At 41.4% G+C, this 15,064-nt stretch overlaps 1 protein-coding gene across 1 annotated transcript in view; it reads left to right on the top strand.

Moving 5' to 3' along the window:
• The first annotated feature begins 10,923 nt into the window (after window positions 1-10,923).
• LPIN1 (lipin 1) overlaps window positions 10,924-15,064 on the top strand; it is a 55,352-nt gene continuing 51,211 nt past the window's right edge. Inside the window, exon 1 of the mRNA XM_030945970.1 lies at window positions 10,924-10,982. Coding sequence (XP_030801830.1) covers window positions 10,950-10,982 — 33 coding nt within the window. The 5' untranslated portion in view covers window positions 10,924-10,949. The remainder of the gene's footprint in view (window positions 10,983-15,064) is intronic.

Raw genomic sequence — 15,064 nt, 5'->3', positions numbered from 1 at the left:
TTTATTCAAACACTTCCTCTTGTTCTGCACATGCTGTTTTTCTTCTAGTCAGCAATGTTGCAGCATATATTGATTGGATTTTATGACTGCCTTCTTCCTAGAAACAGTCCTGAACAATTTGTAGCATTAGTGAGAAAAACAAATCACTTGCAATGAAGAGGCACGCTCCCCTCCTCTTTATTTTCTGCCCTTCTGGACAAGAGCCAGAAGGGAGCTGCTTCCAAAGTCTATTTATGAACATGTGTTTACTTTTGCATACACGCAGTCTTTACTATATGTAAGCCCTGTGTACTGAACCAATGAAGTCAGGAACTGGGAAAATTGAGAAACTCGCTTTCATAACAGTAGTCTGAGTTGATAATGTTTCTTTATTTTATACTAAAAAACCAGAAGCAGAGTGAGGTTAGCTGCGTTGTGCAGCAGAGCACAGACAGCCTGCAATAGTGCCAGGCCCAATGGAAGTTTCCAAACTTCCTGACCTACCCCTCAGACGTAGGATTGTTTTTCCTCTTCTGTTCCACTCCAGAAATCTGATCTTGGGACACAAGATCTCTTCATATTACAAACATACCTATGTTCCACAAAATGATATAAACTTTCTCCCTAAAAAGCTGTGACTAGAAAATCCCTTAAAAAACCCCTACAAAAACTACACACAATACAATTTTTTCTGCTGTTAGGAATTTGCATGTGAGGCTTTAATATTTGAATGCTTGAAGGATTTCAAAGAACAGCCTACCTGGTTTTTCTTCCCCTAGATTGACAAAGTGGAAAAACCACCATGTATATTTTAATTCACTCACACTTTAATGGAGGCTTGTTAAGACTCTATCAAGCCTGTCATGAAGCCATACATTAAAACCTGTTTTGTCCATCACTGTTGGTGCCCTTGATGACTCTGGACAGTGACTAATGTGCAAGTACTTACATATCAGTACTGGCTTGATGGAACTTCCCTCTGTGGCAAAATTTAATATTCTTTGAATAAATTGCATTCTGATGGGAGGCTTCCCACAAATCAATGGACAGGGGGATGGGAAGCATCACTAAAATAGCTATGATACACATAGGGAAGACCTCTGAGTAAGTCTACAAGCAAACAAAGTAAATAAACAGAGAGAATAAAAAGCCCAGCTAGGTTTTACAGGTCAGGCCCAGATGTGGCCATTACCTCCCACCTGCCATGACCTTTATGGCTATGGAGGCGGCTGCCATAGGCAAATGGACAAAGGGTTCAATCATAACACAAAAGGCTCATGCAGCTTTTCAGTGTGCAGCACAGCTTTTTGCTGTCATCTTCCTAACTCCATCACCACTCTTGAAATTCATGCCTAAAATTGAACAGAAAACATATGGGATCAGGGAAATACCCCTTTCTGAAGGCTCTCCACGAGCTTCTGTAAGGTATTTGTACAAGGTATTTATTTGTATGTGACCCATGACAAAGTTTGCTAGCAAGCAAAAACACAGTCTGTGCCTGGTATTATTTGAAGAGCAGGCGCAGCATGGCAGCAGCAGCAGCAGCTTTGCTCTGTGTACTGCTAGTGCTGGGAGCCTGGGGATCCAGCGTATGGCACAAACCCAGTTCCTCAAGTCTTTAAACAAGCCTGCTGCCAGTTCAGCTCTGCTGTCATACCTGTTGGACCAGAATCCCTCTGAACTAAATCAGGAACTTCTTGATAGTTCCTTCCCTTTTTCTCTTCAGAGAGTCCTCTGTTTACATGACTGAGCACGTATCCGTGTCTCAGACTGAATATCAGTGGGCTAGATGAGTTTTGTTTGCTCTGTATCATGAAAACCCAGAATTTACAGATTCCTTGTGGTTGCAGATCCTACATTCAGCCAGATCTAGCTCTGAACTCCTTTGCCTTGCACTTAACAATGAGGGGCTGGATGACCCAAAGCCCCGTCAAGCCTAAGCCATGGGCAGTGTCGATACTGCAGTCGTGGAGCTCGACCACCCACCAGCTTTCTGCCCCTGGCTGTGAGGAGAAGCAGCCATTTTCACCCTTCTCTGGTGAAGGGCATGTATTGCCCTCCTTTGTGCTCTGGGGAAAGCTGTGGGTAGCAGCTGCCATGTCCAGGGCTGATGGAGGAGCTGCTGAGGGAGGCCTCTGGGTCTGGAAAGGCTGATGCCAGGAGGGAGGGTGGGGTGAACATCAGGTGATGTGAATACATCACCTCATGGAACGCCTTTTGGTAGCCTAGGGTGGTTCCTAAGAGCAACATTCCCAGGTGCAGTGTTAACTGCAGCCTTTAAAATATCCGACAAAAGCAAGTGCCCGTGTGGCGGTGGGGCCACCCCCTCTGCCAATGGCGGTGGCAGCCAAACAGGCCTCGCCCTGCTGAACGGTCTGCGGGAGGTGACAAAACAGCCTTTATCAGCCTGCCTTGCAAGATGTTAGATAAACAGCTGATAATTTTCTCTGTGAGCGACTAGGGTGAGGTTAGGAAAAGGGAGGAGCTCAGCAGGAAAAATACAGACCTGGCGTGAGGCTCTTTCAGGGCATATTTCAAAGACCAGGGTTCCTTGTGTTAACCCAGTCCTGGGATGTTCTCAGTGAGGTTTCTGACTAAATGAGCAGCTTCATAGTGTCTTACTTGCAGTCCTTAATTTTATCTTTATTTCAAAGTCACTTCAAAGTGTGGTGAGCAAACCAGCATGCCTGAGCTCTGCTGCAGTTTGCAGCATCTCCAGGACAGAAGTGCCACAGATATTCTCACTTTTTTTTTTTCCTTTAATTTATAGGTTGGATTATTACAAAGCATTCAGTTTACATCTGGATTTCAAAATCATTTAGGAACTTGATGTAGCACACTGGGAGATGAACTCATTGAGAGCAGCCCTGCCAAGAAGGGCTTGGGGGTTCTGGTGGATGAAGAGCTGCACAGGAACTGGCAATGTGCACCTTCAGCCCTGACTGCCAAATGTATCCTGGGCTCTGTCAAAAGGAGCTCTGGTGAGACCCTGCCTGCAGTGCTGCATCCAGATCTGGGGTCCTCAGTGAAGGAAAGACATGGACTGCTGTTGTTGCAGCAAGTCTAGAGGAGGGACACAAAAATGCTGGAACACCTCTTCTATGATGACTGTCTGAGAGGGCTACGATTGTTCAGCCTGGAGAAGAGGAGGTTTTGAGGAGATCTTAGATTTGCCTCCCAGTACTTGAAAGGGACTATAAAAAAAGAGGGAGAACAACTTTTTGCATGAGCAGGCAGTGATCACATAAGGGGGAACAGTTTTAAACTAGAAGTGGAGAGATTTATATTATATTTTAGGAACAAAGATCTGTACTGTGAGGAGTGAGGCACAGGTTCCCAGAGAAGTTGTTGATGCTCTGTCCTTGGAAGCAAACAAGGCCAGGTTGGATGGGAATTTGAGCAATCTGGTGTAGTGTGTTGCATCCCTCCCCATGGTGGTGGGGGATTAGAGCTAGATGGTCTTTAAGGTCCTTTCCAACCCATTCTATGATTACAATGCAGGTATCCATGTTTTCAGCAAGGAAAGGACAGGGAGAACACTGCTCATGCTGCAAGAGCTGCCCTGGTACCCATGCTGTCTCCAGAGAAATAGTGGCTATGAGGACTGGGCAAGCAAGAAGACTCCAAACTGCTGTGATCTTCCCACCCTACACCTGTTCCTCTGTCTCCATGTATCCCTTGGGACCCTGGAGCTGCCAGTGTGCTTGAGCATAATGGCTCCTTTGACTTTGGACCAGGTTTGAGTGAGGCAGCTAAACAGAACTGGTTCCTTGTTGTGCTTCCTCGGCTTCATATGATAAAACTTGACTCTGGCTTCCATATTGCAAAGTACTTAAATTGTTCTGTGGTCATCTCCATGGGCAGCAGTTCCCATGTTCCCTCCTACAGGCCAGTGGCTTTATTTTTGTAGCCTTCTTATAGAAGATAAATATAGACAAGGGTGTTTTTGTTTGGAGTGTTAGAACATCAAGCCATTTAACTAGGAACTCACTACTGAAATTTCTGACAGAACTCTTGGTAGTCACATTTTTTTCCCACATTATTTAATGATGTCCTGAGCTTTGTCTGACTAGTTACAACTTCTCCAAGAAAGTTAAAGCTGCTAGTCAAATCTGACTTATTTGAGAAGCTAGGAAATGGTTTTCTTACTTTAGGTCACTTAGAAAGGCGGTATGATCATGTAGCAATTGGATTGTCATCTTACCTGGAAAGAAGGTGGCCCTCCTTCCTCTTTGCTCCCTAAAATTACTCTGTAGTGGAGATAGCATCTCCTCCCAAAAGGCACCTACTCTGGTTGTCTGTGAAAGAACAGACCAGCTGCTTTGCACTAAGCACCAACACTGCAGGGAAAATATAACTCTGGGCATCAGGTGCTCCTCAAGGGAAGTAATAGGATGTTTCTCTCTGGTACTAGCAGAAATAAAGCACTCAGTGTGTACTTAACTACATTTAGAGGTATGATTAATGTAGGAACCTGATTTAAATTACTTGAGTAATTCACAAATGAATAACTTTGTTTACAACACCTGTTGCATCAGTGTGATGAGCTAAACACCAGTCAGGTGATGTCATGAGACTGAGTCAGAAGTTTGAGACAGAAGAGCTGCTTAGGTCACCCTGCCCATCCCTTGGCTACTCTGCTGTGCTTCCCTATAACATGTTTCTGCACTAATTTTTTTTAATTCAAAGCATTTCATGTAACAGGGTTTTCATCACCAGTTTCTGTATTTTTTCCCACTGTGAGATTTCGTTGTCAGGAAAGAACTCCTGAAAGTGTATTCTCATTCTGCCACGTCACTTTATCATAGACTAACAGAATACAAGGCTGCAAGAGACTCAGAGTTCATCCGGTCCATCTCTATGCCTAGAGGCAAATCCAACTATAATTAAAACATTTCTGTCAAATGTGTGTTCAGCCTGCTCTGAAAGATCTCAGCCTCTTCCGGCAAGCCATACCAGAGCCTGGGTGCTCCAACTATTATAAAGTTTTCCTAATGCCTAAATATTTCCTGTTTCTTTTCATGCTCACTGCATTTCCATATCTCTCCCAAGGGGTCATGCATTACAGTTACTAGTGCTATTTTTTGCTTTCAATATTTTTATATAAGACATATATTTTCCCTCTAAGCGAGAGTATGAAATATAGATTAATCTGCTTCTTTCTCTCAGTCTTCTGTTTTACTTCACCTTCTATCAGCTAAAAGAAATCTCTTCATTCTTAAACATTCCATATTTAGTTGGGAAAAGTACAGTTTGGCTTAATGCTAACAGACTGGCCAATATAGGGTCATAAAGACTCTCTTTAGGGTTCAAAGGGCAAATTTTGCTTTGCACCACAAATTAAAGTTTTCTTATAAATATTATTGAATTTCCCCTTACAGTTTAGGCATATATTATTTATTTTAGACATCAGGAGAGCTGTGCAATAATACTTGTGATATGCCCACACTCCCGAAAGCAAAAAAGTTCAGGTAGCTTCCCAGGAGATCTGGATCTCTTGGCTACACTGGTGATAGTAAACTAAACAGTGACAGTGCCCATTCTCTGGCTTTGATGCTACCTGGTGTGATCCAGTCAGCTCCTGCTATTATTGTTATTAAGCTCCATCAACGCTGAAGACCAGTTGGTCTCCTTGAGAGGCCTGTTGGAAAAGCTCTATGCTCATTCCCAAGCTGGGAGCTGCCAGCTGGCTGTGGCAGCACCTGTGCCAAGTGCTGTTTTTCCAGCATCAGGGCACAGGCCAGAGTGTCCCAGTGCCTCCACCTGTGCCTTGATTCTGATTGTACAGGAATAGCACTTGTGTCCTATTTCACTAGCTTAAGTGCAAGGTCATCTTTTCCCCACATTAGCTTGTTCTCTAAGGTCAGTAGGGTGCTTTCTGAGGCTGGTACAGCTAAAGGAAATACTTAATGCATTGTGTCTGCTTTGAAATCCTTGCTGCTCAGTTTGCCTTTCCAAGACTACTAAATAGGAAAGGCAGTCGACTTACAACAGTCACTCAAAAAAATGGACAAAATATAATTCATTAAATTCTAAATTTTTCCATTAATTCCAGGTCTGAATGAAAGCTCCTTATGGTTGTTTTTCAAATGTGAGCAGGAACAAGAGATTAGACAACTAAAAACATCAAATACTTAACTGCAATATTAACTATACTTTCAAAATGTTGGCAGGGCTCCTGGAGAGTCGCGTGGTTGTTGCACAAGTACACAAAGAATGTTTTACAGGATTGTCTCTGATCATTGTTTTTCAGAGGAACTGAATGCACAGGCAGCAGCACTCTCGTAACATTACCATCTCTGTTGAAACACACTGTTGACTTTTCTGCTAATGAAATGTAGTGTTTGCCTGTGGCAGTTCCTGTTACGATGTTTCTGAGATTTATTTTTTGGATCATGGAATTCTGATTGTTTTTAAGAAAGAAAGAAAAAGAAAGAATGTGTGTTTGCAGCCCTGAAAGCCAGCTGTGTCCTGGGCTGCATCCAAAGCAGGGTGGGTAGCAGGTGAGGGACATGATTCTGCCCCTCTGCTGTGCTCTCAGGAGACCTCACAGGGGCTGGTGCACCCAACTCTGGGGCCTTCAGCACAAGAAAGATGTGGAACTGCTGGAGCAGAGGAAGCCACAAAGGTGATCAGAGGGCTGAAGCACCCATACTCTGCAGACAGGCTGAGAGAGTTGGGGTTGTTCAGCTTGGAGAAGGGAAAGCTCTGGGGAGATCTTATGGCACCTTCCAGTACCAGAAGGGACAACAAGAGAGCTGGAGAGGGACTTTTCATGAGGGCTTGTATGACAGGGGTGAACATCTTTTAACTGAAAGAAGGCAGGCTTAGATTAGATATTAGGAAGAAATTCTTTACTGTGGGGATGGTGAGGCACTGGAATAGGTTGGCCAGAGAAGTTGCGGGTGCTTCATCCCTGGAAGTGTTCAAGGCCAGGCTGGATGGGGCTTTGAGCACTTTAGTCTCATTAAAGGTGTCCCTGCCCATGGCAGGGGGGTTGGAACCAGATGGTCTTTCAGGTTCTTTCTAACCCAAACCACTCTATGATACCTCTTAAGCACAAACAGGCACATGCAGCAGGAAAATGCAATTATATTGACTTCAGCATTTGCATACAGCATGCATCTGTATTTAAGTTATCAATTTAGCCTGGAAGAGTATTTCTGATAATTTAATTATTGGGGCAACAATGCCAGTATTTTTATTCTGCTTCTGAGAATAGAAAAGATAGACCACTTGTTAAAATAATGGGCCATGTGGAAAGATGTCTGTTCCTAATTCAGATGCTAGAAGTCCTTTGTAATGCCAAATAAGCAATTTAATCAGTGTGCATTTCAATTTCTTAATTTGACAAATGAAATTTATAATATCTTCTGGCCCATAAGGTCATTGAGAGGCTTGGTAAACTCTGTTTGAATACTGTGGTGCAATCCTTAGTGGAATGTTCCAAGTGCAAGATATTGTCATGAACAGAGAAGGCCTATGTGCCAGACCTCTGTCTTCCTCTGATTGTACCACTTCAAACTTACGTGTCACATCCCCCACATGAAATGATATTCTAATTACACATGTACCAGAGTGTGTGAGTGTAATTACCAGTGTAATTAACAGTAATGGAACCCTTAAGAACTGGACGTACCAGAACTAGGTGAATTTATTTCTGTAGTGCTTGTTTTGCTATTTCTGATTGCTCCCTATTTGTAATGGTTTCATAGTCTTTATTCAAATGGAAGAAAATTCAGAAAAAGTATCATTTTATACCTGTTCTATTTGCTCAGTAGAATTCCACAGAGTATTCTGGGTGTCATATAACTTGAGAATTAGAGAGCAGAATGTTTTTCCTTTTTTCCTGATAAGCACTTTTGTTTGAAAAATGTTGAGATTTGAATATGAAGGAATATAGGTGCTTTGAGAACACACCACCAGCAAATCTGGCCATAACTTTTCTAGGCAAGAAAAAGAAATCTTTCAAATTATTTGTTCATATCATCATCATCATCATCATCATCATCATCATCATCATCATCATCATCATCATCACTGCTGTATTTATTGATATTGTAGAGTTAGTCCTTACAGTACGAAATTTCACTATAGAATAAGAAGTATTATAAAATGTGCTTCAGAATTTCTCTTGAATAACTTTTCCTTTTAGTTATATGTGTCCCTTCATCTCCAGCAACACAGAAAGCTTACCCTACTTAGTAGGTATTAATTAACGTCAACATGTCTTGCAACTGTGGCTTCTTTAAAAATGAAATCACCATTCACTCCTACTTCTGTGCATTCATAAAGAAGTTGTCACAGCAATTGTCACCTCAGCTGTGGGCTCTGTCTCTGAAAGTCAGAGCAATCACATTGCTGAGGCTCCTGTGCTGCCTGTCTGCAGAGGAATTACTCATGGAATATACTCATGCCTCTGCTATGCAGACCCTGAGCACCAGGCTGCTTCAAAGGGGCTGAAGTGCGCTCCTCTTGCTCTACAGAACTGCTTTTCCTGTCCTGCTGGGTACTAGACTTCTTCCTGTACCATGAACACATCTAGGGATGATGCCATATGAAAAGATCTTTGGCATCCCTATCCTGCAAAACAATAAACAGACACTGTTGTGGTCTATGCTTCTTCAGAGCTCACAGAATTTGCCAGCTTCCAAGCTCTCTCCAGCTGATGATACAGATCCCATTAGCAGAGGACTAAATCCTTCTGCAAAAGCCCTGAAAACTGAGATGATGGAAAAAAAATTGAGAAAATTTCTCAGTCGAGATAAAAAGTGAGGATGACACAAAGGTCATGTGGCTTACAAAGGAATCTTAGGAGAGATACTCATTGAAGCTGGGTTTCAAGAGCCATGATTGAGGCCTGTATATATTAACTTCTGTATATATTAATATTATTTTTCATTTTGTTTTGTTTCTTTCAGATTCCGTTGATGAAAGATCCTGGTTGGATTCGAAATGTCTGGACACGCAATCTAAATGTAGGAATTTAATTGTTCATTTGCTTTTTAACTCCCATGCCTTAGAGCAGGCCCAGTTTGAAGCCCAGTGGTCTTTGGTAAAGCAGGATGAGGAATGGTTAATTCTTGCCCACTTCCTGGTACCCAGTGCAGAGTGTCCAAGTGTCACTCTTTGGACACTGTGTAACCACTATAATGTGAAGTTATTATTCCTATGAAAGGCTGGCTAACTCTGTGAAACTGGTGGTCCTCATATGTGGCCAGTACTAGCAGGATAAAGATGGAAAAAACATAACAATTTGAAAATTTGGCACTTGACCTGGACAATAAGCACAGAGTGAGCAAACCTGTGGCAAATGTGAGATGCAAGATGTCCCAGGCCAGGGAAAACATGCCCAGACATCCCTTCTGCTAATCTCCTGGAAGGCAGAGAGCACATCTGTGAGGTGGTGGTCTTGGGACACAGCCATGGATTGACAGAAGAACCACTCAGGAGAAGGAATGAGAGGGGGAGAACAGCACTTCCCATACCAGTTATAGAACTGCCACTGCTGAATGGTTGGCTGAGGAGGCAGAAGAGGCAGATCCAGGGAACGTCCTGATGCTTGTCTAAGTGACTCAGGACTCTATTCCTCAGAGTGACCTACTCTTACAGTGATGGTGGGGCAGAGTATTTAGAGGCTGACTTGATGAAATCACAGGTAAGTCCACAGCATTTCTACCCAGCACCAAGCAGAGCTGTGCAATCACATCTGCCTAGCTGAGCTATTGGAGCCACTGTCCAGCTCTGCGTAGGCTTCACTGAGGTATTAGCCTGGGTGGAGTGTGATGTTAGCATAGCTACACTGCTAGCTCATGCAAATCCCACCTGGGGGTTCCAGACAACCTACACAGTGCAGTGTAGGATATTCTCTATGCTTTCCAGAGGAATCTTCCTGATCCAGGAGCCTGTGGAGACTTGCTTGTAGCTTGTTGGTGTGGGAGCTGGTTGGCAGAGCCTGGCAGCCTCTCAGTTGGGTCTGGCAGATGTAGGAAGGTATGTCACCTTCAACAAATTGAGGATCTAACTTTCATGCTGAGCTTGATATTAGCAATGTCACATAACCTGGACAGCTAGATAAGCCAAACACACAGTCTGAAATTAGGATGGGGTTGGTTGCTGTTGGCAGGAATTGGGTTTGGACATGCAATTAGTAGCTGTGCTTTGCAGACAAAAAGGTATCTGGGAATTCAAAATGTTGGTAAAATAAGCAGACAAGGAACTCCAGTTAGCAAAGGACAGCATAAAATGTGAAAATTAAACACATGTGAAGCAATACTACAGATGTGATCTTTTCATTCCAAACTTCGGGAACATTCAGATCTGCATTTAGGTGAGATTCTGAAATTTACAAGAACATCTGCTGGGTGACCAAAACATGCCACGTGAACTTGTGATGCAACTCCGAAAGAATGGAGGATAATACTTGTAGTAAGATTATACTTTAAGAAGGATCAGGTTATGGGTTATTTGGGCAAAGTTTTGAATTTTTAAAAATGTATCAGTACTATGGTTTTTGTCCTAAATTTCTCATAAGCTAGTACATAAATACATTAAGAAGAGGAGGAGGAAGAATTTTGCAATTCTAACCACTGATGATAAAAAAACTTAGAGATTGTGCAAATAAAAGAGGTGTTTGCACTAAGCTGTGCCAGTATCTGCAGAGAGAAGCCAGCAATATGAAACCAAAAGTGAGAAAAAATATCAGGCTGAATTTGCCACAGGAAGCAGAATTACACAGAACAAATAACAACTGACCTGGACAAGGTAGATAAGCAATAAGCATGATCCCACGCAAGCAACATGAAAAACATGCAGGGTGAATGAACTGGGCTGTCATCTAGGGCTGCAGGGGAGTGACATCTGATATCACTGGGATGACTGCACAGCAAGGCTTTTTGTTAGTGCCCGATTGCAGTGTGGGGGTTGGAATGGGGAAAACGGTCTCTGAAGAGTTCACATCAGAAGCAGACATGTACCTTGACATGACTCTGACCTACCTGTGGGTATGACTTTGTTTTTTATTCTATTAAATAGGATAATTTTCTTTGTTTTCTGACCAGTCCTTTGTCTCTTCTTGTACTATGGCAGAGCTTGATACAAAACACTGCTTTCCTGTTCCTAGTCTTGCTTTTTTTAAAAAAAAAAATCTTCACCTGTTTGGAACAATGAGCAAACCCTTTGCTTGTGTAACACAGAGTTCACTGGCTTGAAGGGGATTATATTGCTCTGTCTGAACTGAGCACCAGGCCTGATACTTTCAGACTCTAAACTCACTGGGATGGAAATTCTCTTTGTGCATGATACGACCAACACAATGTGGCTGATGTGTGAGTAATGAAACAAGCTGATGTTGTTTTTGTGGGCAGAAGCTGCTGGCTTTGAGAGATTGTGCATGGTATGTAGATTTGCCTGAAGTAGATATGAAATGAGGGTAGCAGGAGTGAGGTAAAGTACCTGATGAATTCTCACATTTGCATAAGGGAATATGGAAAGCATACAGGCCACCAGGACAAAGGTTTTCTGTTCCAGGACGTGCTGTACCTAATGAAATGGATTTCCCTAATTTCACCAAAGTATATTATTTCCATAGATTTACACAAAGTGCTTGTTTTAAATTATTTTCACAGTGTGTTAATTCCTGAATGCACCTATTTTCTCAAAACAAATCTGAAACATAATGTTTTTAAACAATTCTTGCATGTATGTGCAAGTGGTGGTAAGCTTTTTTCAAACAGTGAAGAGGAATACATGGAGACAGGATTGACCCATTTATGTAAGGGCAGGATCTAAAAAGCTACATGTAGAGCAGGTAGGCTTGATAATACATTCATTTATAGTATCTTTATACTGGAATAACTAAAATTATTTCAACTTTTTCAGTTCAACAGTGAATTACATTTCCTTCTGATGGATCATTGTCTCCTGAGAGCCATTCAAACACATCATATTTTGTGACCAGATTACATAGACATAATAAACACTCCTTTAAGACAGGTGTGTTTCACTTGTAAAAACTGTTGTACATTTTAGACTCCAAGACTCTTTTATAGTGAAGTTTTCATTAGAGTAAAATTTTAATTTTTGCTCAGCTTTCAACATACTGGCAGAAACCAGAGGGAAAAAACTTTCTTTCAAATCACAGACTACAGTTCTTCCATTGGTTAATATACCCTTTGTCACAGCAAATCTAAATTTAATTTTCATAGTAATTATTTTTAGAGTGATGGAGATGAAATGTTGTTTAATTATAGTTCTAAAATAACATTCAGTACTCTGTTCAGGGATTTTAGTGCTATAACACTTCTGGAGAGACTACACTCATTTTGACACTGTGAGCCTTTTGAGGGAAGGATTTACTGAATTACCTGGGACACTTCTACCGCTCGTAGAAATTTGAACAAGAAACTGACATAAAGTACCATTTTCATGATTTTGCAAGCTAAAAAGCAGAAATAAATGAGAAAGTTCCTGCTTTAACATAACTGACTTGCAGGTTCCAGGTAGAGTTTTATACAAGTTGTCCGCCTAAATCAGAAGAATGATGTGTTCAGATAAAAGAAAGAATACAGTATTTACTGATTAATTACCTAGGCCTGATGCAAATAATTAAAGAGAATTTATTGTCTTGTGATGTGCAGGATTTAATTCTGTGCCTCAGCTTCTTCCTAGGATTTTCACACAATTTTGATTATTAACTTTATATATATCAATATATTTTTAAGAACAAAAGAGATGACAACAATAAGATTGCCAGCTTTTACAGCAACCAAGACTGAAAAGATTATTTGCTTAAGCAAAATATGTTTTTAAACATTGCAATTGTTCCACTTAGCTCAAATTTTGCCTGATAAAAATTTATCAAAATAATTAAATGGATGATTGTACTTTTAATTCAAAACAAGCACAGTGGCTCAAACTGTAATCACTAAAGTCCTCAATAATGGAATTAAAAGGAAAACACTTCTAAGACATTATCCCAATCCAGCATCTCACCTCTCCCCCAATTCACCCAATTCAGAGCCTTGAGGTTAAAGATCTGAGAGATCTGAAATCTGTGCTGCCAGATCAAGGTGTCTTCAAGTTTGGCACAGAAGAAGGAATGAGGGGACAGCGTGGAAAGATCTTAGGGCCAGAGCTCCCTCATACCTCACTGTTAGAGAAAGCCCTGAGAAGGGAAAGCAGGTGCCCTTCAGGTGGAGGCACAGGACTTACACCTGCTGCAGAGGCTGAATTGGGAAAAGTACCTTTTTAAATGTTACACACAGTTGTTTTAAAAAAACCCAAAAAACTGCTCTAACCTGGTTATATTGTCACTTCAAATGTTCAAGAAAATTGAGCATTGGTGAGAGAGGAAAACACTAAGTAGCACGGGGTTGCATTATCTCACTTTTTTTTTACAACAAAAGTAATACACCTTTCTTTACTTTGGATGAAGGGATGAAGATGTGAACTTTTGGGCAGTACCTGCAGAAGCCTTCCCCTTCAGTTCTCTGGTGAGGGGGACAACAGCCATAGTCTGCCTCTCCTTCTGACAGGCTGCTCACAATCCTCCATCTGCCTCTTCCTTGAGGGGAGAGCAAAACCCTTTTCATCCAGTTTATATGATAGCCAGAACTAATTACAGTACCTGGGAGAGTACAGAATTATCTCACTTCAAAGCCAAGCAAACCTGCTTCTTGTAATGTCAAGCCAGGGACAGAGAGCTTCTGCATTCACCAGGAGCCATAGACAGCACAGCCCCCCCTCTACCCTGGTCTGCACAGAAAGAGAGATTCTTTCAGTGAGAGAAAGAATTTTTCTCTCACAGAGAAAGGGCTACTATGGCTACTTGTATTATAAAACACATTTTAGATACTTCACTTTCTCCGTGGAGTTATAGAATGAACTTCAAGCTGACCTTTATTAGCACTTAATTCTTAGCCCACCAGAAGAAAAAGCTTTACACACAATATCTATTAATCCTCTTTTTATCATAAGTGCAGCTGTTACATCTTTGCTACCTCCAGTTTCCCAGTAAGGTGGAAACAACACAGTGTACTAATCAAGATGTCCAGTTTTACAATCCCCAAGCAATAGCTTTCAGAACCTATTTGCAAGGATAATTTGATATTGGTAGGCACTCTGGTCTGGAAATTTCAGACATGAGGCTGAGAGAAAAGCAACAAACTTCTCAACAGAAGGAGTTGGTTTCAAAATATCTTTCTCCTTTTTGGGATTAAGATTGCCATTTTAGTTTCCAAGCATTGCAGGTACTGTGAAGAAAAGATTATACCCTGGGAAACAGACCAGCTTTGTTTGAAGTTCTCAAAGCATGTTTTGTACTATTTTGTTCTGAACAAATAATACAAATGATTTTGGTTTGCTTTGCTTTGAAAACAGTATTGTGAGCAGAAGCTTTGCTGGTCATGCACAGATATATTGGACTGATGAAAAGCTAGATTTTGGGCTGGAAAGCATTTTGTCCATGACAGGATGGACAAGCTTTGTTATGATCTCTCATTTCTTGTATGCATGTCACTTAACTTAGACACCAGTATGTATTTTACCTGAGCAGGATACAGATCTGTGTTTGAACAAGCATATGCAGGAATTGTGGTCTTGGCTGAAGAAAGAACATGTTGATGATTTCACTGTTATATCCTTAACCTCACATTGCAATTGCTTTGCTTTATCAGGGCTCAAGATTTTCTAAGCTTTTAAAGATTATATTTAGAGAGCTCAACTGTGGCTGTTTACAGATTTGGAGCTGAATTGCTTTCTGATGAGATTGGACTGGTACAAGTGTAGCTCCAGCAGGGTTGATATATTTAGCCTCTCTTGTTCCTAATTTAAATACTCCTACACTCTTCTGCTTTGATGATCTTTGGATCATAGGAGTCAACAGAAGTCTCTGTTTCTTGGTAGCCAAGTATTTTGTAGCAGAGAAATTACTTTTGACTGGGGAAAGAGCTGCTAGGATATAAATGAAGCATTGAGGTTCTCATGGGTTTGCATGGTTGGATATGGATCTAGAGGAAAAAGAAAGGCTCTTCTGAGAATCTTCATCATCAAGACATTATATTCTGAGAAGCAAAAAGAGACTTGT

Source organism: Camarhynchus parvulus, chromosome 3 (assembly GCF_901933205.1).
Source record: "Camarhynchus parvulus chromosome 3, STF_HiC, whole genome shotgun sequence".
NCBI lineage: Eukaryota > Metazoa > Chordata > Aves > Passeriformes > Thraupidae > Camarhynchus > Camarhynchus parvulus.
Note: the sequence above shows the minus strand (reverse complement) of the source record. Positions and strands in the feature narration are given on the sequence as shown.